Source organism: Ranitomeya variabilis, chromosome 2 (genome assembly GCF_051348905.1).
Source record: "Ranitomeya variabilis isolate aRanVar5 chromosome 2, aRanVar5.hap1, whole genome shotgun sequence".
Lineage (NCBI taxonomy): Eukaryota > Metazoa > Chordata > Amphibia > Anura > Dendrobatidae > Ranitomeya > Ranitomeya variabilis.
Window position 1 is genome coordinate 1,048,200,885 of NC_135233.1, and position 24,659 is coordinate 1,048,225,543.

Sequence of the window (24,659 nt, forward strand, 5' to 3'; positions counted from 1 at the left end):
GTTTTGTCAGAGAACGCCCCTACCGAACAAAGGACCTAATGAAAGGGATATTACAAAGTGACCCACAATGCAACCAGGGCGATAGATCTCACGCAAATCAGCCTTTCATGATGAAACATCAAAGTCCTCCTGGAGCCTGCCAGATAATGAAGCCTATCTTATTCTGATTTACCAGACAAGGAGAAACGCGTTTCTAATCTCATTTCAGGATTAAAAGCTAGCAAGAAACAACTTGAGGGAAAAGTAGTCTGAGTTTATACAAGAGCGGAGATTTCAGCCATTCTGGAGGCACAGAGATTGATTATTACCTCCGAACAGAATACAAAAAAAAAAAAAAATTAAAAAGTGCATTTGCTTTGGGGAAAAAAAAGTGAAAGCTAACAAAAAAGGTGGATTTCAGTGAATCAGTAGCATCTACAGTAAGGGATGTAATGTTAGCGAGAATCAAACCTTTGCACATAAACCCACTAATAGAGATTTAGGAACCCCAATATATAGGCAGTGGCAAAATTTGCTCAAGGCAAACTTGTGTATCAAGTGACAGATTCCCCTCAAAGTCTAGACACACTTTTTTTTTTTTTTTTCTTTTTAAATATTAACTTTTTTCCCCCCGAAATGCAAATTTAAGCAACTTTTTGAATAGTCTTCAATAAAAATGTGCAACCATTTTCTGTTGCAGCATCTGTGAGTTCTTTATCTAGCAAAATGTCAAAATCGGTCAGAGCTCCCACTCCGTTCTGGTGAATCTCTTCTTTTCACTGTTCTCATGGAGCAGAAAAAAAAGATGAGTAGGGGGGTGAGAGCACAGTAACTTTTATATTGGGGGTGTATAGTGGTGTGCTCCTCCATGTGAGCGGAGTGAGATTTCTGGTGTACGGAATGCCACAGCTCGTCATCAATTAGATGAGCTGTAGTGTCACGCCCCTGACTCCCAATTTGGCAGATCTGGGAGAAACTAGTGTGAAAACTGCAGATTTCTGGAGTGAAAGCTTTGAAGAACCAGGCCTGAAACTCCCCTTCAACATCTATTTTATTATTATACATTTTTATAGTGCCATTTATTTTATGGTGCATGTGAACGGGGCAAATATAGAGAAGTACAATAAACATGAGTAAAACAAGGCACACAAGTACAGGAGGAGAGAACACCCTGCCCACGAGGGCTCACAGTCTACAGGGGATGAGTGAGGATACAGTAGGAGAGGGTAGAGCTGGTTGTGCGGCGGTTCAGTAGGTTGAGGATCACTGCAGGCTGTAGGCTTGTCCGAAGAGGTGAGTCTTCAGGTTCTTTTTGAAGGTTTCCATGGTAGGCGAGAGTCTGATGTGTTGGGGTAGAGAGTTCCAGAGTATGGGGGAAGCACGGGAGAAGTCTTGTATGCAGTTGTGGGAAGAAGGGGAATCTACCAACCGTAGTAACAAGAAAAAAAAAATGCCCCGTAGTAGGTGATAAGGCACTTTGCCCATAAATTCCAAAAGGTTTTTCAAAATTTGCCAATAAAGGCTTTTCTCATCTTCAATTTTAAGGAGTGCACCGCTCCCCAGCTTTTTGCTGAGTAGCGGTGCGCTCTTGACTGATTGACAGTTCAGACCGGCGGAATTATTGTTCCGTATTCCAATACTGGAAGCAGCAACAGCTTTGCCTTAGCAGCTGAACTAGAAGTTGGTTGTATCCTGCGATCTGGTAAGCTTCGGAGCACAGGCTTTATAACAAAGCACTTGTAAGCGCTGCCTATGAAATTAGCCACCTCTAATACATTGAGGCAGCGATAATCTAAGCAACCAGCAGCAAATAAATAAAGAATCCCTTCTAGAAATTATTTTTTAAAATCAAGTCAATTGCAAAGTTGCTTGCTTTCACTCATTTGTGATGAGAAAATCCCCTTTAAAAATTGCTAATTTGTACATTAAGCAGGGGAGGGGCTTAAAAAATCCACCAAAATTAATATTCAAGAACTAGCTTGCTATAAATAGTTGCGTAGAACATCTGTCATTGAAAATGGACTCCGTTTATTAAGAAATGCAACATTTAGCCCTGTTCATCATATATTCTTACACCGGGAAGGCTGCAGACAGAACGGACGGCAGCTTTCTACTATTACTACCCTTAATGACCCATTCCACAACAACATCTCCATCTTGTAATTAATTTCCTCGAAAACTCCAATTCCCTTAAATAACATCTTCTAGCCCGATAACATTAGCCAGCTTTTATTTTCTGCGGGTTAGTAGCACCGAGAGGTCAGAATAACTTTTAATTAGTCTGCTGTAATTAGCAAAATAATACAGGCGGAAAAAGCGTATAATAAATCTCTCCTAGACGTAAAAGAAAATAAATAAAAAAATTAGTGTAAAATATCTGGAAAAAAAAATGTCTTTATAGAGAGGGGAGGGAGGTGAAAAGAATAAAGCCGAGCACAAGTATAAAACAAGAACTGTATGTTTAAATAACATTTAAGAAAAACAAGGATATGTTCTGCAAGTCGGCACAAATTTGTGACACATATCGACATTTGTTTGTCACATTTTTTGCGGACATCGACAGAAAATAAATCTCTGTGAAATTTATAAAGTTGTCTGCATGCAAACTTTGCTACCTTTACAAGTTGCAGTACATTATACTGCATTATTAAAATTCTTACTGCTACAGCCTGTAATGGTAAGCCAGCGCTGCATTCATAATTCTGCAGGCTTCAATAGCTGAAGTCTCAAAGTATTCTGTCACGGGTAGTGATGATCGTTTGAATTCACCAGTTAGTGCGATTTTCCCAGAGAACTATGACTTGCAGTGAATTGAATGTTCCTTATTATGCTCCGGGATCATCAAGACCAAAGAAAACACCTCACCAGCTGACCAGCAGATTGATGCCCCTCATTCCAGTCTCTTTGGCCTCTTCTTTCAGCCATCGAGAATCTTCACTAAAGGCTGTGGCACAGAAGGCCGACAAATGGTACAAAAAAAAAACAACAAAAAACCTTTTCTCACCTCTTCGAATGCCCCACTGGACATGTCCGGTCTTCAAGGCTTCCTCTTTCAGCCATCAAGTGCTTCATCTGCCCATTCTTCTCTATATGTCAGGCTTTCTGGCCATGACTATGCCTCGGGGGTTACTGCGCATCGCAACATTGTGGCCTTGCGGCGTGCTGTGACCGGCGAGGCCTTGTCACGGACAGAAGTTCCATCCTTTAGTGAAGAACAAGCAGATGACTTGTGAGACAGCAGAAGGAGAAGGCCATGAGGACCAGATGGGCAGTGGGGTGGCCAGTGAGGTGATCATCAGTTTCTTCAGAAATTGAATCAAACTGTTTGAATTTGCATGGAACTGTAAATTTCAAGAAATTCAGCTTGAACTCGATCCCCTGCAGATGGATCCGCTTATCACTAGTCATAAGGTCTACCTGCAGTGATGTAGAACCAGAGGATTGCTAAGGAATATCCCATAGGCTAATCCGGGGAGCGATCGTCTGAAAAACTGAAAGTTCTTTAAACCTTAAACACGTTGAATCTTGTAGTAATTCTCCGGGTCAGTACTCCCAATAAGTAATGGTTGGGCAGCAGAAGAACGGATGTCACCAATTCCCAGAACTGAGGCAGACAGGTGGTGACTGGAGGAGACAGTTTGGTCACAATGGTAGAAAGGCAATAGGCAAGATCTGGAGGCAGACAGGTAGAAATGGCCAACAAGCAAGACCAGTCCATACCAAGAGAAACCAGAACAAACACATAAAGGAACAAAATGGAGCTTATTGCCCAAAATTTAGGCAATGGAGATAGGGGGGAAAGGGAGAGCATTTAAGAAACCTGTAATTTCTATATATCGGCTCAAGACAGGGTGATTTGGCAAACATCGGTCCTTTTAGAAGTCAGGAGTCAGCACGTCCATGTGAGAGAAGAACAAGCAGAGGGCACAGTAGGAAGCTGAATGTGGAGCACAGATGACGTGACCTGTAAAGTGGCAGCCATTGAGCACCATGACAGCCACACTGTACCCAACCAGAATGATGAGGCTGGGAACATGATGCGGTGATACACTTGGTGACGAAAATAAACCCTTTCCCACTAAATACATATATAACCAACTCTTATGATCACCGGGGGTCTGACTTGAGGGACAACACAGAATTATGCCAACGACAGCTATAAATGACCTTTTGTTTGCAATGTTGCCTTAAATCTCCAGGTACAGAAATCTCTGATTTGGCCAACAAATGTAATATATAGTTTTGTGAAAAAGAATCACGACATCTTGGAATTTATGAGCTCATGAGTCCAGTAAGGTTGTAAATCACAGAGACCGTCCTTCCAAGTGAGCAGGGAAACCGAGTGAATAAATTCCATCTAGTATTGAATCTTTTCCTGCAAAACTATATATCATTTTGCTTCCCCTTTCATCCTGGACATCTCAAGAGGTCAGAAATCTACTCAATGTGAAAGTTTCTCATGAATCTAAAAAATATCCAAATATGCAGTAAAAAAAAAAATCATTATATTCCAACGTTTCAAATAACTGGACATGACAACGTGCGAACAGTTAGAAGGTTGAATCTCCAAAAACTCACCATAATGTTGAAAAAAAGGGTTCCGAGCAAGGGACTCCCATATGATGTACATATACCCTAATATGAATTATTGAGAGGGACAATACCTACTGCTTAGAAATGTCCTTTGGCAATAAGCAGATCACAAAGTGCTATCTATATATATAATTGTCTAAGGGTTTTTCCGTCTGTCTGTCTGTCTGTCTGTCTGTCTGTCTTGGAAATCCCGCGTCTCTGATTGGTCGAGGCCGCCAGGCGACGGGCACAGTATCGACGTAGATGTCATAATGGTTGCCATGGCGACGATGATGTCATAAAGGTTGCCTCGACCAATCAGCGACGGGCACAGTCTGCCGCAAATTCTGGAATCATCATTGTCCATATACTACGGGGACATGCATATTCTAGAATACCCGATGCGTTAGAATCGGGCCACAATCTAGTCATTTATAATTGGGATTTTTTCCTTCTAATTTCACAGCCCTTCTAATCGGCTCGGTACATGCGCTTACGATCTAGCTCCTCTGTCAGTTGAGACGCAGGTGTTGGGGTTTGTGTCTATTCAGACTGCAGCCCATCTTTACACACAATTATGACAAGATACTGTGTGAATTATGTGATGGGGGCCCATTTTATTACCTTCTTGGAGAAAACGCTTAATTTGCACTTGACTAAGCTGGGAGGAACGAAAAGACTAGCTGCTGTTGTGTCTCCCAAACACAGCATTCAGAGTGACTGATTCTTCATGGCTTAGTTCGTGCGCGCACGCAGACGGACAGACAAACGAGAGGTGTTCAATAAATAATCTACCCTAGCATGCTCTGTTCATTGTTAGATTATGATTTATTTCTTCTAATATCAAAATCTTTCTTCTCGGCTTACTGAGGAATGCATGCTTATGATACAGCTTTTCTGTCAGTTGAGACACAGGTCTCGGGGGTTGTGTTTCTTTAGAGCGCAGCCAGTCCAGAGACAAGATTAGGATGGGCTGCTGCTTGAATTAAGTAATCGGGGCCTTAAAATTACATTCTAGGAGAACCACTTTAATTAGCACTTGACTGAAGTGGGAGAAGTGAGAGGAGACTAGCTGCTGTGGTGTCTCCCATACACATAGTAATTACTGCTCTTCATTACTTAGTTAGCGCACACAGTAACAGCAGCCGTATGGAGGACAATATTCAGGAGTACTGAGCTGGGTGGATGGAAATCCAGCCCTGGGCTTGCAGTAAAGAACTTTTCTGCCTCTACTTGTTTTCTCACTCTGCTACTCCTCTCGCTCTCCATAAAGAATAAGAAGAGATGTAAGGCCTATTTCACACTTCCGTTTTTTACAATCAGTCACAATCGGTCAAAATGTTAAAAAGACAGATCCTGTGCTGACTGTAAAAAACGGATGCACTGGGGCCATTTTTTTGACGGTTTCAGTGCATCCAAGAAGGCTATCTGCACATGTTGTGTATGCATCTTTGCCGTGGTTTTTCGCTGTGAAAACGCATACACAACACAACCCATGATAAATATAATTAAAAAAAATAAAAAATCGTGATATTTTTACCTTACGGCGTCCCGTGCTGCCCCTACAGCCTTCCCGATGCTTGCTATGCTCCGTTCCCAGTGATGCATAGCGAGACAATGACCTGTGATGACGTAGTGGTATCGCGAGACCGCTACATCATCGGGTCATTTTGCTATGCATCACTGGGAACCGGAGTGGACGCCAGCATCGCGAACATCAAGAAGGCGGTGGGGGCTGCCGGAAGGTAAGAATATAACGATTTTTTATTTTTTGTATTATTTTTAATATTATATCTTTTTACTATTGATGCTGCATAGGCAGCATCAATAGTAAAAAGAGTGAGAGAGAATCTCCCCCGACGGGAAATTCTTCCACGCATGCTCAGTTTCAAAAGACGGAACCAGTCGCTGGATTCCTGCTTTTCACAGTCAGCGCGGATCCTGCGTCAATAGGCTATCATTATAGCCAACAATGGACAGCGCAGGATCCGTCGCTGAGTGATTTTCCGACGTATAGAAAAAAACGTTCCTCTGAGCGTTGTCTCCGCCTGACGGACAGCAATTTTACGACGGATCCAGTGCACGACGGATGAAACGTGTGGCCATCCATCACAACCCGTCGCTAATACAAGTCTATGAGAAAAAAACGGATCCAGCAGACACAATTGCAGGGAGTGGAGGAAGACGTGGCTCACAAGTGAAGAAAAAAAGCAAAATTCAATGATATATCTTATCACAGAATTTCTTATGTTCATCCACACTTTTGATTTATTTAAAGAAAGTTGAAAACATAGTTTCGCTTTTAAGTCTTCAGTACAGGTGGGACCATCCTCCATATTACCCATATCCAGTACTGTCTGCAAAGCAAACACTGAGGCATCGGAGGAACAATGACAAGATATTGACTTGGGACCCACGGACACGGACCTGACTTTTTCGGTCCCAGCAGGCACTTGTAGCGATTTATAAAGCATTGCTCGTTCCTTTCATACTTATTACAAAACCGACAATGAATGAAGCGATGGAGGAGATTCCCCAACAGGTCCCAGTTCTGCCGTCGTATTCCTGTGAGCCTGGAAACGATGCAATGCTAAAGAAAGAGACTTTTGTTTTCCTGCTCATTTCTACTTTGCAAGCGGTGCAGACTGCAATAACAGAAGTGACTGCGATCATTACTATTCTGAGAGACAATTAATTCTCAATTGTCATGCAGATTTGCCGAGTATATTGCCACCGCCATCGCCTTTAACGATCCGCACTTAATAAAGACACATCTGGTTGCTACAGTAACAGAGCGCGGGGCGCCCACAGTGGAGATACATTCTAATGCCGGTATCGGCGGAGGTGACAGCAGGAATATTATCCCTTGCACTATGTCTTTCACTTCACGACAAGGGGGAATTTTATACAGTGAGCGTGGAACATGCTCTTCTGACGGCGCAATGAACAAACGACTTGGCTGAACCTTTTGAACTCCAATTAACGAGAGTTCCATCACTGGGGTCTTCGGAGGTCAATCGACCACCAGAGTCTGCGACCATGAGCAGAAAGAGAGAATCATAAATGACATATGCAAAATGTAATGCAGTGTAATGGCGCAAATGCGGGAGGCGAGTTTATCAGGCCTTAGGCTGCAAGTCTGCAGTCATATGGAGTGACTGCAGACCTGTGAGTCTTCAGAGTGTGCGCTGTGAGGATTCTCCAATGCCGATATCGGGAGCGGGCAGTCCTATGAACAGAAGTATGTGATTTGCAAACTTACAGCCACATTCTGACCGTGTCTGTCCTCACTAGCATTGAGTGAGGCCGGGCATGTCTAGTCGGGATGTGACTGAATGTATGCAAATCACATGCTTACAGGTATGCCACCGGATATTCCTCACAATGCGCACACTCCACACAGTGAGGATTCACAAGTCTGCAGTCACAGAGAGTGACTGCAGACTTGTACCCCAAGCCGGACAACCCCTTTAAAGCCAATGCGGGAAGTGAGATTACTTTAAATTCTGTAGTTCACCATGTTAAATAAAAATAAAGTTACTCCAAAACTCTTTAAAAGAAAAAACTGTTATAGCTTCCTACTTCCATATCCTTTTTACTGTTCTATTTTTTAAAAAATATAAAACTAAATTTTTCTTAAGACTGAAGAGTCACCTAAATATCTGCAATAAACCAGCAAGCAAGAAAAGAAAGTGCATGCTGCAGGAAGGCAGGGAAGCCCTGATATTCGCCTAATATGACAAATTATAGACTTGCTTATGAATGATGAACTTATTTTCTATATTTACTCTTTTTATTTTTGTTCGTGTAACCAAATTCAACACCCCCCGAGTGAACCCGCTCCCCCATGGACGCCACTTTAAAAGGAATTTTACCAATAACTGCAGGTATTAGCTAGCAGGAATCAATTACTGAGGTTTTTTCTACAACACCCAACAACAAAGATGCGAGGGTTCGACAGGTGAACAATTTGCTTCCGAGATAACAGAGCTGGAATATGAAAACGTGCTGTGATCAGGTGGTGGAGAAGCGGCGAGATAATGTCCTCCGCTGCTCATCGCGCCAACTGGAAATCAGCGAAATTATTCTGAGAAGCAGCGATGACGGACGCTCGGGCCAATGGATTCATTTTTGTCATTAAGGGAGAAGAATTTTAACTAAAATCTGAATTCAGCCCAAATACCTCCCTTTGTACTGGCTACCCCTCCCAAGAAGATGAGTTATGGGGGTTGTGAAATAGGGTCCTCGGACCAAAATCAGCGGTCGCCAATGGACTGCCATTTACAATATAGGGGTATCTCACCCTGAATTTGGATTATAGGACCTCATTAAGACGTCCGTGAATCGTGCACACATTAGAGTCCATAGGGCTGTGCACAAATCCGCTTTATTTTTTTTATTGAGGTCTGAAAGTGCTTAATAAAAAATAATGGAGACATGGATTTTTGATCAACTAATCAAATTGATAGGTCTCTGTAAAACAAAGAAGAAAAAAAAACATACGGATAGTAATAATTGGACCAAAAAACGGTACGTCGGTTATAAAAGCCTGTTTTTTTGTAAGCAAGAAAAAATAAGATACCAGATAACGAACATGATAAATAGTGAAGTACAGGTATATATGCAACTAAATACTTGTTAGCACATAATATGAGCCCGAGGAGCGAGACCAACCACTGCGGAAATACCCGGGCTCTGTGCACACTCTGCTATGGTCGTGCTATGGTCGACCTCACTTGGCTTCACCCAGGAGAGATGCTGTCGAGCTAAAGTGCTGCGTTAGCTACGTCGTGCCTGAATACAATTCGGCAGCTGTCACTGGCCGCAGGTGAAGATAATCTATACTAGCGTGGAAAGGGTCAATCACATGAAAGCAGAATGGTGTGGTGCATACCGATATACTCCCAGCACATAGACCACAACTTATCCGCATCAGAACTGAAAATATATTATTAGTTCCTGGCTTTTAAAGGTTATGGACAATTTGATAATGTAAAAAAAAATGATTTTATTTAGAGATGTTAGTAGTTAATTTTAGTTAATAAAGATGCAATATGTTTCAATTTACAATCTTCATTCCTTCAGATGCTTAAATAGTTTGCAGCCAAAAGCAAGTTTCACATTTTCCTCTTGTGGGAGTAACTCTCCCGGTAATATAGGCTGGATGTGAGGTCTGTGTGTATCTAGAGAGTCCAGCACTGCACTCATTTCCTCTTCATCGGCTTTCCTTCTCATCTTCAGCCTGTTTTATGTGCTCTCTAGTGATGAGCAAACGTGCTGGGATGAGGTGTTATCTGAGCATGCTCAGGTGCTAACAGAGTGACTTAGGCGTGCTCGAAAAATATGTGCGAGTCCCCGCGCCGGCATGGATCGCCTGTTTGTTAGGTAACCCCTGCATGTGTTGCGGCTGTCAAACAGCAGTGAGACAAGCCGGCGTGGGGACTCAAACATATTATTCAAGCAGGCCGATGTCTCTCGGTTAGATCCAGAGCATGCTCAGATAACATCTTTTCACATACATTACAGTACATTAGCTCATCACTACAGTTGAGCGAATTTGTTCATCGAATCTGAATTTGCCATATTTTCATCACTAGTCCGCCATATTCATGAGTTCGTATATGACCTCCCCCACCACTGATTGGTCAATTTCTGTGTACTATCTGCATAATCAGAAAGCTGTCAATCAGTGGTGTGGATGGGGTTATACAGAGGACTGCTAGATCCTCACCCATCCCCTGCAGACTGTGAGCCCTCGCGGGCAGGGTCCTCTCTCCTTATGTACCTGTGTGCCTTGCTTTTTGCTCATGTTTAGTGTATTTGTCTATATTTGCCCCCTTTTTCACATGTAAAGAGCCATGGATTAAATGGCGCTATAAAAATGTATAATAATAATTTGCTGCAGATAAAACTGTGATTTTATCAATACGACAGCAATCTGCCCAGTAAGAGACATCACTAGAATCAGGGTCAGTTTGGATAGCAAAAACCTGGTGGCAGATTCCCTTTAAGCCATCAGCCATGTTGCAGCACAGCTCAGCTCTGCTTTACATGAAGGGGAGAACATAGTCAAGCTCTGAAGATCCTGATGAACCACTAATGAAATGTGACGTGTTTAAACAGTAATGGATATTGATCAATTTTTGGGTTAGAGTCACTACATTCAAAATTAGGAAAGGTCACCTCATCCATGGAAATAGGAAAGTCCATTTTCTATTTATTCATCTTGGGGGTGCACCTCTGGTCGAAGGGTCAGAATGCCATACGAATCAATTCTAAGTGCCACAAAAAATTTAAAGGGGTATTTACATGAATACATCACCAGAACCACCATCAGTACACAAAAACACCACCAGAACTAAGTTTTGAGTACTTGAGGAGGATATGGAGAGATTATGCTCCGTTATTGTGTAGGTGTGAACATATACTAACTTTTAACACTGAGTTTTTGTAGAACAAATCCTCTTCATGATCCCAAAAATCAATTTTTGAGGGTTTTTATCTTTTAACATAGCCATGAATTATGTTTTTAATTGCCACACATGTAACAAGTACAGAACTACTGACAGCACATGTGATGCACTTAGAGCTCAAACCTGCAAGTCCCATGACTTCCGCTTCTCTCTCCTGACTTATGTCTGCTCTAATGTCTTCCTAATAAGACATGTGACATTTAATTCAGTAGGACCGGAAAACCCTGGAGGAAACGTCACATGATCAGCGACGTTTCACAACTTTTCAGGATACATAAAGTCACTGATCCGTACAGTGAGGGATCACACAACAGCTCCTGGCGAATCCTGATGGGGCGCACGCTGCACACTGTGAGGATTCTCAGGTCTGAAGTCACAGAGTGAGTGCAGACATGGACCCCAAGCCTCAACAACCCCTTTAACCACCCACTCCATTTACAACCTAAAATAAACAAATAATTGTAATCTCATTTTCAAACTTTTTTATTCTTGTCAAAAGATATTAGATAAAAACTACATATGAAAATAGCATTCAGCAAAACAAATAGATTTTCAATGAAAAGGGTCTGTCGATAGACAACCCGATCAGCAAAACATGCGAGACCAAAACATTTTTTCCTTGAAGTATATTTTGCAAGCAGAAAATGGAAATTGAATACATAGACATCTAAAAAGAAAGCTGAAAGTCACCCCCTCTCAAAAAAAAAATATAATATATATACATACATACACACACACACACAGCGCTCAAAAAATAAAGGAAACACTAAAATCCAACATCCCAATCTTTATTCATTACATAGTGGAATGTGTTGCGAACAATAAAACTTAAAAATGATCAACGTAAATCACAACTAATATCCCACGGAGGTCTGGAGTTTGAATGATGCTCAAAATCAAAGCGGGAAAATGAAGTTACAGGCTGATCCAACTTCAGTGGAAATGCCTCAAGAAAATGATGCTCAGTATTGTGTGGCCTCCACGTGCCTGTATGACCTCCCTACAACGCCTGGGCATGCTCCTGATGAGGCGGTGGATGGTCTCCTGAGGGATCACCTCCCAGACATGGACTAAAGCATCCGCCAACTCCTGGACAGTCTGTGGGGCAATGTGACGTTGGTGGATGGTGCGAGACATGATGTCCCAGATGTGTTCAATCGGATTCAGGTCTGGGGAATGGGCGGGCCAGGCCATAGCTTCAATGCCTTCATCTTGTAGGAACTGCTGACACACTCCAGCCCCATGAGGTCTGGCATTGTCCGGCAGTAGGAGGAACCCAGGGCCGACCGCACCAGCATATGGTCTCACAAGGGGTCTGAGGATCTCATCTCGGTACCTAATGGCAGTCAGGCTACCTCTGGCAAGCACATGGAGGGCTGTGCGGCCCTCCAAAGAAATGCCACCCCATACCATTACTGACCCACTGCCAAACCGGTAATTCTGAAGGATGTTGCAGGCAGCAGATCGCTCTCCACGGCGTCTCCAGACTCTGTCACGTCTGTCACATGTGCTCAGTGTGAACCTACTTTTATCTGGGAAGAGCACAGGGCACCAGTGGCGAATTTGCCAATCCTGGTTCTGTGGCAAATGCCAAGCATCCTGCACAGTGTTGGGCTGTGAGCACAACCCCATCTGTGGACATCGGGCACTCAGACCATCCTCATGGAGTTGGTTTCTAACCCTTTGTGCAGACACATGCACATTTGTGGCCTGCTGGAGGTCATTTTGCAAGGTTCTGGCAGTGCTCCTCCTGTTCCTCTTTGCACAAAGGCTGAGGTAGGGGTCCTGCTGCTTGGTGGTTGCCCTCCTATGGCTCCCTCCACATTCTCCTGGTGTACTGGCCTGTCTTCTGGTAGCGCCTCCAGCCCCCAAACACTACGCTGACAGAGCAAACCTTCTTGCCACAGCTCGCATTGATGTGCCATCCTGGATGAGCTACACTACCTGAGCCACTTGTGTGGGTTGAAGAGTCCGTCTCATGCTACCACGAGTGTGAAAGCACAACCAACATTCAAAAGTGACCAAAACATCAGCCAGAAAGCATTGGTACTGAGATGTGGTCTGTGGTCCCCACCTGCAGAACCTCGCCTTTATTGACGGTGTCTTGATAATTGCCAATAATTTCCATCTGTTGTCTATTTCATTTGCACAACAGCATGTGAAATTGATTGTCAAACAGTGTTGCTCCTAAGTGGACAGTTTGATTTCACAGAAGTTAGATTTACTTGGAGTTATAATCTGTTGTATAAGTGTTCCCTTTATTTTTTTGAGGTGTGTGTGTGTGTGTGTGTGTGTGTGTGTGTGTGTGTGTACAGGAAAGATATATATCTTGGTACCGTGTTAGCCAGTACATAGAGAAACATTTAGAATTGAGAGTCCTCAGTGGTTGATACCTTTTAATGGCTAACTGAAAAGATATACACAAACATACACACACGGGTTTTGTTTAGTTTTTTTTACTTAAATGGATGTAATTTAGACTATAAATTCTTCTAATAATTGAGCTTCTTTAAAAAAGTTGCCCAGTTTGCCTTTTATAGCTGCTGCGTTTTGCTGCCTATTACTGGCTGTAGAATTAGGTATCTGAGAAGCTATCAGCGAGCGTTTACACTGGGAATTTGTAAATCTTGTCTTTTTCCGAGCTCCTCTCTGCTCATTTATGTCAGAATGAAAGCTACAGACTCTGAAACTTCCTTCAGAAGGAGCTCACTGACTTCCTCCTAGTTAACTCTTTCTGCAGCCAGCAATCAGCAGAGAAACAAAGGAACTTGTAAAAGGCAAATGATGCCACATTTGTACTGAAACCCAATGCAAAAATGTATTTTTCTTTTTAGCTTAAAATATATGTATTTAAGTAAAAAAGAAATATATATCATTATCTTTTAAATAATACATTTTCTACAGATTCATTTCAGGGATTTTCTTTTAATTGAGCAGGAAGAGCCAAATGCTGATTATTCACTAAGCGACGGTAAATTACAGATCACCTCCCCGGCAGCACAAAGCTTTCTTCTGTACATCAGTCCTAGTAATTATCCCAACATCAATATTGCTTCAGAATAGAAAATGCCTGAATCATATCTCATGGAGTATATAATCAAAGCAGAAAATGGATTTTGCAGGAACGGAGAGAGTGCAGATTAAGTGGGATTACACATAAAGAAAAAGGTCAGAGTGAGAGGTGACGACAATGCTGCCAGACATGGAGAGCGACAGGCAGAACCAGGAATTAAAATTACGAACGCATTACTTCTAGTTTTTTTTTTTTATTAGTATTAAAATATATATACTTTTTTTTATTTTATTTATTTTCCCCAGCAGCACAGAGCTCGGCTTTTCCCCAGCAGCACAGAGCTCGGCTTTTCCCCAGCAGCACAGAGCTCGGCTTTTCCCCAGGAGCACACAGCTTGGCTGTACCCCAGGAGCACACAGCTTGGCTTACCCCAGCAGCACAGAGCTCGGCTTTTCCCCAGCAGCACAGAGCTCGGCTGTACCCCAGGAGCACACAGCTTGGCTTACCCCAGCAGCACAGAGCTCGGCTTTTCCCCAGCAGCACAGAGCTCGGCTGTACCCCAGGAGCACACAGCTTGGCTTACCCCAGCAGCACAGAGCTCGGCTTTTCCCCAGCAGCACAGAGCTCGGCTGTACCCCAGGAGCACACAGCTTGGCTTACCCCAGCAGCACAGAGCTCGGCTTTTCCCCAGCAGCACAGAGCTCGGCTGTACCCCAGGAGCACACAGCTTGGCTTACCCCAGCAGCACAGAGCTCGGCTTTTCCCCAGCAGCACAGAGCTCGGCTGTACCCCAGGAGCACACAGCTTGGCTTACCCCAGCAGCACAGAGCTCGGCTTTTCCCCAGCAGCACAGAGCTCGGCTGTACCCCAGGAGCACACAGCTTGGCTTACCCCAGCAGCACAGAGCTCGGCTTTTCCCCAGCAGCACAGAGCTCGGCTTTCCCCAGCAGCACAGAGCTCGGCTTTTTCCCAGCAGCACAGAGCTCGGCTTTTCCCCAGCAGCACAGAGCTCGGCTTCTCCCCAGCAGCACAGAGCTCGGCTTTCCCCAGCAGCACAGTGCTCGGCTTTCCCCAGCAAGATTAACAATCTCCGTAGGCTGGGCTTTATGGGAATATCAAGTTGGGGTAATGGGAGATTTTGGTAGGCCCCAGGTGCCAAGAGGGATGCTTTCAAAGGGTTGTCAGATAAAAAAAAAAATGTATCACCAATCCACAAGAAAGGTGATAATTTGTTGATAGGTGGGGGGTCTGACTGTTTGGACTCGCAATGATAAAGGTGGAGTTTTACCCCCATTAGAATGGAGCGGCGATGTGTATGCTCATCAGCTACTCCATTCATTCCCTACGGGGCTGCTCACCCATCAGCAAGTTACCACTTATATCCCAGATAGGGGATAGTCTGTTTTAATTGATCAACCCCTTTAAACGCTGATTAGAAATTGACTACGGCATCTAAGTAATTCAACGTCTGAGATCGGAGCTAGCCCCGATCACTGCTGACAGAGGCAGGTGAAGGCTGTGTAACACTGCCAGCATCTGCACTGTATGGAAAGGGCAGATTTTACAATACAAAATGGAGTTATGTCAGTCAACCAAAATGTGGAGCACAATTAGACAAAGTTTTCTAAAGATAAACCACATTTATTGTCCGGCACGAGCCTACGTGATAAATTCAGAGCATCTTCATCCTCTCTAGTATAGGAATACAAGGTCTACATATTAGACAGGGTTATTAAATCTGCACCATTGAGCTCTACCCTTCTACAGGACTGGGGAACCAGGAGACCACCCATGGGTGAAGTGAGAGGACATTTACACCCAGGAGCCCATGGCTGTATTTCCATCTCTTTCTGTCTCGGCTTCTGTAATGAATGGTGGACACTGAATTACCATTACACGTGAGGGAGGATAACACAACCTCTCCACAACGAGAGCTAATTATCTAAAATGCACAAAACGCTCCCTGAGAGGCTGAAAATTACTCGCATTTTCTCTCACATGACGGATGGTTTGAAGACAATTACTGCACACTTTATATAAAGCAAAAATGGCCGAATACACAAGAGCCGGAACGGCAAATTACAGAAAATGACTGAATAGACGAGGACAAAAACAAATGCATAATTACCGGTACATCACCTCTCCTCAGAAGTAATACAGAAGGAAAAGTGCAATGTTTGGCGCAGTTAGGGCGCCCTTACCTTGCCTCCGGGAGCAAGATGGCGTATTTATGAGGAGGCGTAGTCTCAGGGAAGTTAGAGAGAATGGCCAGGCGGTGAGGGAGCAGATCCGATCCGTGGAAGGTAAAGAGAAGATCCAAAGCTTGGACGTTGCTTTCCTGCAATGGGAAGAAATTGAGAATGATTTCTGGGGTTTGTACTAAGTCAATTTTTTTATGTTCTTCATTGAGCCAAAGATCGAGCTCTCCACCCAAGTGCATGAGGATGTGGTCTACCGCCAAAAGAGAAGGGCCCCAATAAACCACTCCACGTCCCTCCGGCCCAGAAAGCCCCAGCGAGCGAGAGTATGGGATCAACACCTTCCCTCACGAAACTTAGGGAGGAGCTCAGTCTAGTTTGGATCTAGAATCTCCTGAGGAAGAGTCAAACCGTTCCCCCCTACACGGATCACTCAGGAGCCAGGGCTGTGGAGTCGGTAAGCCAAACCTCAGACTCTGACGCCTAAATTTCCATGACACCGACTCCACCAAAATGGGCTCCGACTCCACAGCCCTGTCAGGAGCCGCAACCTGAAAAGTCCATGAGACAAAGACACGAGTGAAAAGAGCAACGCACAGTGACAACAATTAAAATACATCATGGAGGCTTGCTCAGTGTAAAACTGACTGGACCTTATGTCGGGAAACTTACAACTTGCCCCCATCAGAAGACCTGGAATAAGGGTGTGTGCCTTAAAAGTAAGAAAGACCTAAGTGCCCTGCAAATGTCCTCACACCATGTGAGTTTAGGCATCACAGAACTGGAAAACCTCTATCAATGGGTAATTTAAGCAATTTCTTGCGTGGTAATTTTTTTTTTCTCATTAAATGCATGAATTTGGGACTTTTTAGTCATTTCTGCAACAGGGCTTCATAACATATATTTTTTCCCTTCTATAAGTTCCTTGTTGTGCTGGCTGCAGAATGAGTTAACTGAGAATTGATCAGTGAGCTCGTTCTGATGAGTTGATGAGATCTTATATCTGCCTTTTTCGAAGCTGCTCCCTTCTGATTTATGACCACAGACCACATCAAAGTGGAATGTGCAGGGAATTAAGGAGCTTGTAAAAGCCAAATGGTGCAAAATTTTTAATCAAACCCAGTTGCAAAAAAAAGGACCCAAAAAGGTGAACAACTAGGGGCTTAACGATCACTGTTGCAAAGGGTGTTACTGCAACCGGGTCCGTGCAGGCGGGGGGTCCGCCAATGACAGCCCCAGTTTTCAGCTGACTGCATGTCCTCGGATGCACATTCTTCTGAGATGTACTGCGGCTCAGAGAACCACCGGCTACTTGCACCATAATAGCTATATTCGGCCTATCAGAGGATGGCAGCAGAGTGCTTATTGCAGGTGGCGCATCACATCACTTCCATATGCCGCCCGCCCCCCTGTAACAGCAGTGGGGAGGAAAAGGAGACTACTCACAGCGGGGGCGAGGAAAGGCAAGAAGAATCGCTAAACAGCAGGGAGGGAGAACATTATTACAGAATGGGGGACGTAGCTACAGTTATTACAGGATAGGTTCCAGGATGAGGACATTATTCCAGGACAAGGATATTATTACAGGACCGAGTACATTATTACTAGACAAGGATATTATTACAGGGTAGGGGACAGTATTAAAAGATGGGGAACATTACTAAAGAAATGGTTCCAGGAAGAAGGACATAAGTATAGGATGGGTCCAGGATGGGGACATTACTACCGGATAGGTTCCAGTATGGGGACATTATTACAGGATAGGTTCCCGAATGGGGGCATTACAACAGGATAGGTTCCCGGATGGGAGCATTATTACAGGATAGGTTCCAGGATAGGGACATTATTACAGGATAGGTTCCAGGATGGGGGCATTATTACAGGGTAGGTTCCAGAATGGCGACATTATTACAGGATAGGGACAATATTACAGGATAGGTTCCATGATGGGGTCAATATTACAGGTTAGGTTCCAGAATGGGGGCATTATTACAGGATAGGTTCCAGGATGGGGACATTATTACAGGATAGGCTCCAGGATAGGGACATTATTATAGTAGAGGTTCCAGGATGGGGACATTATTATAGTATAGGTTCCAGGATGGGGACATTATTATAGGATGGTTCCAGGATGTGGACATTATTATAGTAGAGGTTCCAGGATGGGGACATTATTATAGGATAGTTCCAGGATGGGGACATTATTATAGGATAGTTGCAGGATGGGGACATTATTACAGGACTGGGTACATTATTACTAGACTAAGGTTAATATTACACAATGGGGGACATTATTACAGGATAGGTGTCATGACAAGGGACATTATTACATGACAAAGGACATTATGGCAGGGGGCCCATAGATCTGACCAACATTTTGGTGGGGGAACAGTTCAAATATTGCCCTTGGGTCCATAGGACTGTAGTTACGCCACTGTGCAACACCCCGCATATATATTCTGTAGCAAACCTAAAACTTCACCTAAATTTTGACGCCTTATAGACATTCCGGTCAATGCAGCACAATCCTTTCCACCCTCGGTCACATTTTATTAATCTATATTTTAATATTAAAGTTCCGGCTTTGAGATGCAGTCCTACAGATTAATTGACTGTTGTTGTGGGATTTTTTTTATAATTGCAAAGAGGCACAAACCCAGTAAGATCCTGCGGCCGAGGCGTCTCCGCATATTAGAAATAAGAGGCAGCTGGGTAATAACGCTTGTCACCGTGCCCGGCCTCGCGCTGGTTAGATAGGATTACTTAATTGTGAATTAGTATTGACAGGATCATCCCGCCATACAGAGATCAGAGCGCTGGGCCTTACCACTGCGTTACCTAACGGAATCCGATTATAAATGATAATGGGGGTGAAAGGCGGCGCGCTCGCAGAGGAATCCATTCCGCCTTCATTGTTGGGACTTGGTAACGTTACCCGAGCATATGTTCTCGCTGACAGCACGATATTCTGGTTCCTAAACTTCTTGAAGAAGTCGGCGTCGTATCTCTTCTCCGCTGCCTGAGGCCCCCCGAGGATCTCCTTCAGGACAAAGAAGCAGATGTTTGAGAAATCCTCCATAACATGATATAACGGAGCAGAATATGAACGGATAATTCCCATCTATTTATCAGCCGCGACGCCGCATCCCAGGCAAGAACGGCACAGCAAGGTACCGAGCGACAGGATTCAGTGCGGGTTAAAAATGCTTATGGCATATCCAATTTATTACAAGATATGGCGGTTTCACACTTGAGTCACCATTTAAGAAGGTTTAAAAAAAATAAACATTTTTTACTTTAATTTTTACTAAAAATACAAAAACTAAATAAATAAAAGGCCATTTCCATCTTAATCACATTCATTCATTACTGTGCATTATATAAAAAAAGACACATGAAGCAGGAAGTAGAAAACAAAGAAGGGCGTGGGCGGGATCTGACTACACAGGCATGGTTTTGCGGTCTGTTACCATGGAGACAGAAGCACCAACAACCCTTCATCATCTAATAAAGGATAGGTGAAAAATGAGTAATTGATGAATGCCTAACCCCCCCAGCGACCTCAGCCAATAGCAAGAATAGGGGGTCCGGTGTTCCCCGTGTAATGCATCAGCAGTGTAAATGTGTGGCCACCGTTCTATCCACTTTAACAGAAACGAGCTGCAGTACCAGAAGCAACCAATGGACAGGTGTGGCGCTGTTCTAAGAAGAAAGGAGTCATGGTATTTTTTTTCGAATACTGGAAAACCCATTTAAATGTTTGTACAAAAAGGTTTGTGGACACATAATGGCATTAAACGAGGGACAGCCTGGGTCAATGAAAGGATCGTCCCACCACTAAAGGCCCCGTCACACATAGCGAGATCGCTAGCGAGATCGCTGCTGAGTCACAAGTTTTGTGACGCAACAGCGACCTCAGTAGCGATCTCGCTATGTGTGACACGTACCAGCGATCAGGCCCCTGCTGCGAGATCGCTGGTCGTGTCGGAATGGCCTGGACCGTTTTTTGATCGTTGAGGCCCCGCTGACATCGCTGAATCGGTGTGTGTGACACCGATCCAGCGATGTCTTCACTGGTAACCAGGGTAAACATCGGGTTACTAAGCGCAGGGCCGCGCTTAGTAACCCGATGTTTACCCTGTTACCAGCGTAAATGTAAAAAAAAAAAAAACAGTACATACTCACCATCTGATGTCCGTCAGGTCCCTTGCCGTCTGCTTCCTGCTCTGACTGAGTGCCGCCGTACAGTGAGAGCACAGCACAGCAGTGACGTCACCGCTGCGCTCTGCTCTCACTGTACGGCGGCACTCAGTCAGAGCAGGAAGCAGACGGCAAGGGACCTGACGGACACCGAAAGGCGAGTATGTACTGTTTGTTTTTTTCTGTAACCAGGGTAAACATCGGGTTACTAAGCGCGGCCCTGCGCTTAGTAACCCGATGTGTGATGTGTGTAACCTGTGTGTGACGGGGCCTTTAATTGGCAGTGATGCTCGTGTGCCCTAACTTTTAGGACAACCTACACGGTATACTGATATGCAAATTGTCTCTCCTCCAAAAGGAAGTAGCGTAGCTGTATGGTGCCACCAATAAGAGGTGGCGACCCCATTAGTCAATGTCTGCCACTTTACCAAGGTTTGCTACGTGACTTTAGATATTTAGCCAAATAACGGTTTTCCAAAAGGGGAAAAAAACGATCTGCAGGCCGCTGCTTTTGGGTTCTTGCCTTTTGTTAATGGCATTTGGTTGGATGTGTGAGAGCCCTTTGAGACAAGTCTAGAGGGTATGGATTCTAAGAGACTGCCAATCTGGTGTAGAGAGACCCGTAGGCTAGATTACCCTATCAAGTCTCTACGCGAGGGCAAGAAAAACAAGTCATATGTCGTCAAAGCGGATTAAAGAGTCACTCTCATAGGGACGGAACCCCAATAGGTGGCACTAGTGAGTCACTTTCGTCGTTTCAAATGAAAACTATTTTCTATACCATTGCAGGACTATAAGTCTCCCTACCCAAGTGTGGTGGTCTCCACAAGGAGGCTGGTTCTCCCTTGCACCCATAGTAATAGGTTATGTGATGTTTTATGCTGTGAGGGAACTTAAGGTACCTTCACACGAAAGGACTTTACAACGAGAACGACAACGATCCGTGACGTTGCAGCGTCCTGGATAGCGATATCGTTTAGTTTGACACGCAGCAGCGATCTGGATCCTGCTGTGATATCGCTGGTCGTTGAATAAAGTTCAGAACTTTATTTGGTCGTCAGACCGGCGTGTATCGTCAGGTTTGACACCAAAAGCAACGATACCAGCAATGTTTTACGCTGGTAACCAGGGTAAATATCGGGTTACTAAGCGCAGGGCCGCGCTTAGTAACCCGATGTTTACCCTGGTTACCAGCGTAAAAGTAAAAAAAACAAACAGTACATACTCACCTGCGCGTCCCCTGCCGTCCGCTTCCTGCTCTGACTGAGCGCCGGCCCTAAAGTGAAAGTAAAAGCACAGCGGTGACGTCACCGCTCTGCTGTTAGGGCCGGCGCTCACACAGTGCAGGGAAGCGGACGCCGGGGGACGCGCAGGTGAGCATGTGCTGTTTGTTATTTTTACTTTTACGCTGGTAACCAGGGTAAACATCGGGTTACTAAGTGCGGCCCTGCGCTTAGCAACCCGATGTTTACCCTGATTACCCGGGGACCTCGGCATCGTTGGTCGCTGGAGAGCGGTCTGTGTGACAGCTCTCCAGCGACAAAACAGCGACGCTGCAGCGATCGGCATCGTTGTCGCTATCGCTGCAGCGTCGCTTCGTGTGAAGGTACCTTTAGTGCACTATATCATTGTGTAAGCTATAAAGGCACAGTCACTCTGCTGTCAATCAGGACACTCACCTCATATGTAGACAGGCGATCTAGATAGGTCAATAACTTGAGTCTACAGCGGCAGATCTCCTTCTGCTCCAGGGTCAGGCTGTGGGGTAAAGATTCACACAGATACACTTTGCAGAAAACCATGAAGACAACAGAAGCCAGTAAATGGACACAGGTAAAGGGGCTGTTTAGGAGAGATATTTATGGTACAGGATGAGCCCTAAATGTCTGATCGCTACAGGTCCTACTTTTGGGCACCAATCTCTATACCAGGACGTCCCAGCAACCAGCAGTTAGTGGAGGTGGACGCCCTAATGCTGGCTCTCTCCATTCATTGATAATAGTGATGGGCGAAGCCAAACAGTAAAGTTTGGGGTCTGCACCGAACACATGGTGTTCATGCACGGACCCTAAACACTGACTTCTCCAGGAAGTCAGTGTTACTGTTCGGCACCCCGAACATCGGGTGTCCCCCACACGGTTATCCACATGACAGCAAGAGATACACCGACAGCTCTGATCACTGGTAAGATTATCATCATTGTTTATTATTTTTCTTCTTTTCCAGGGAACATGGGCATCGGTGGATTAGGCGTTAAGGTGAGTATTAGGGTTGCATGTCATTTTCTGTCTTTTACAGATGACATGGGCTTCAATGCATCAGGCATGCAGATGACAGCGTGGCAAACAATGGATGTTCGGGTTCCCTATTCATCCGAATGGGGTCCAGATTCGGGTACAGTTCTGATACCTGAACCAAACTTTTTTTTTTTTTTTTTTTAAATTAAGATGTCCAGCCGAGCCCACCGGACCCGAACCTCCACGTGTTCATCCATCACTAATTGTTCTGTCTGTTCCCTTTAATCTCCAAAACTAGAGTCCCCAGTGGAGCAGGAATCTGACCATCAGTGAGTGGAGATGTGATAAGAATGAGTCAGTTCTCTCTATTCAATGCTATGAAAGCTCAACCCAGAAAATGTGCTAAGCTGTATTCAGAAATACTTAAGGATCAAATGTAAAGAGCAGAGACATGCGTCCTCTGCACTCCCTGCTGGTCAGAGTCAACCTGAACGGGGGGGGGGGGGGAATAAGAGGACCCCCATTGTGGAGATAGGTGGGTACTGACAGCAATGACTGGAGGGTCGGCACATGCGCAGCAACCTCTCTGCTGGTCACAGCCAGCCTCAATGGGGGGGATAAGAGGACCCTCATGCTGTAGCCAAACAGTTTAGGCTGGCTTTACGTAGAGGGCATGCCTTGGGGAGAGGCTTTCACCTATGAATCCACTGAACACAGTTTATTTGATGTGTATTTTATGTTACTAAGTCACTCACAGAGATGTGGAATGGTGGAATGGCAGGCGTAAAGGTGTAGTCAATATATTGGGACATGCTCACCATAAAGTCAGACATGACAAAGTTTACTTATCAAAAATGGTAATTATGGCGCTCCTGTGGATGGTGCCCAAGTAGGAACCTATCCCCATGTAAATCTTGTACAAAACCGGACACTCAGGCAAATGGTATAAGCAGATAATTTTATTTTGTGCAGGCAATCCAAAAATAATGTGCTTAAAACATTTACCTGAGTGCCAAGTTTTCTACAAGAAAGTGTAGTTATCTTGATGAACAAAATCTAAGGGTATATTCACACAGATTTTTTTCACCCAAAATCTTTATAAGATTTGAGCAGACCATACAGATGCCTCATAAATAAACGTCCCATGACTATCTGGTTGTTTAGATAGCCTTACGAGTAGGCCATCTAAACAACTGTTTTACCAGATACCATATTGTTCATGTTTCTAGGTCATCATGGACATTAGGCTTCACAGCCGCATTATCAGCAGGCGAAATAATAAAGTCCGCTCACCTGTCCAGGTCCACCCTCTTCAGGAGTTCTTTGCGCCTCTGGCTTTCTCTCTCTTTTCGGCTTTCTGCCTCCTCTTCCGGAGTCAAGAAATCTTCATAGGGGACATCATCAATGTCTACATCTCCTGGTAATATAAACCTGCCCAACAGATAAGAGATGGGAATCAAGCAGGTCCTATCAGACACAGAACGATACATGACCCATACCCTACATTATTTCTAAGAGTCTCCTTCTCTAGCAGCCATCTAGAAAACTCCTAGAAAACGCTCTCCCCTAAATCAGATGGGTTGTGGATAACAGTCTGCTGTCATGAGACGTCTCTGTGCTTCCTGAAAGCACCAGGATTTCCAGGAGATGCACTTTGTGGTGCAAAAATGTGCAGTCTCTATGTTGTTCTTCCGAAAAACATATGAGGAACCATGACAGTAAAGGGAAGAGGAGCCAGCAAAAGACACAGTGAAGGAGCGGTCAGAGAGGTAGGAGGAGAACCAGGAGAGAACGGTGTCCTTGAGGCCAATGGAGCGGAGCATAGTGAGGAGGAGCTGATGGTCCACAGTGTTGAATGCTGCGGAGAGATCCAAGACAATCTGCAGGGAGCAGTGATCATTAGATTTAGCTGTTAGTAGATCATTAGAGACTTTAGTGAGGGCAGGGTCAGTAGAGTGTAAAGAGCGAGAACCGGAATGTAGAGGGT

General features: G+C 44.5%; 1 protein-coding gene across 2 annotated transcripts in view; it reads right to left on the minus strand.

The window, feature by feature from the left end:
* NBAS (NBAS subunit of NRZ tethering complex) overlaps positions 1–24,659 on the minus strand; it is a 670,356-nt gene that overhangs the window by 469,509 nt on the left and 176,188 nt on the right. For both annotated transcript variants that reach the window (XM_077291450.1, XM_077291451.1), the window contains exons 18-21: positions 23,966–24,103; positions 22,115–22,193; positions 19,171–19,275; positions 16,239–16,375 (exon numbers count right to left, since the gene is read on the minus strand). In XM_077291450.1, the coding sequence (XP_077147565.1) occupies positions 16,239–16,375; positions 19,171–19,275; positions 22,115–22,193; positions 23,966–24,103 (459 nt within the window). The remainder of the gene's footprint in view (positions 1–16,238; positions 16,376–19,170; positions 19,276–22,114; positions 22,194–23,965; positions 24,104–24,659) is intronic.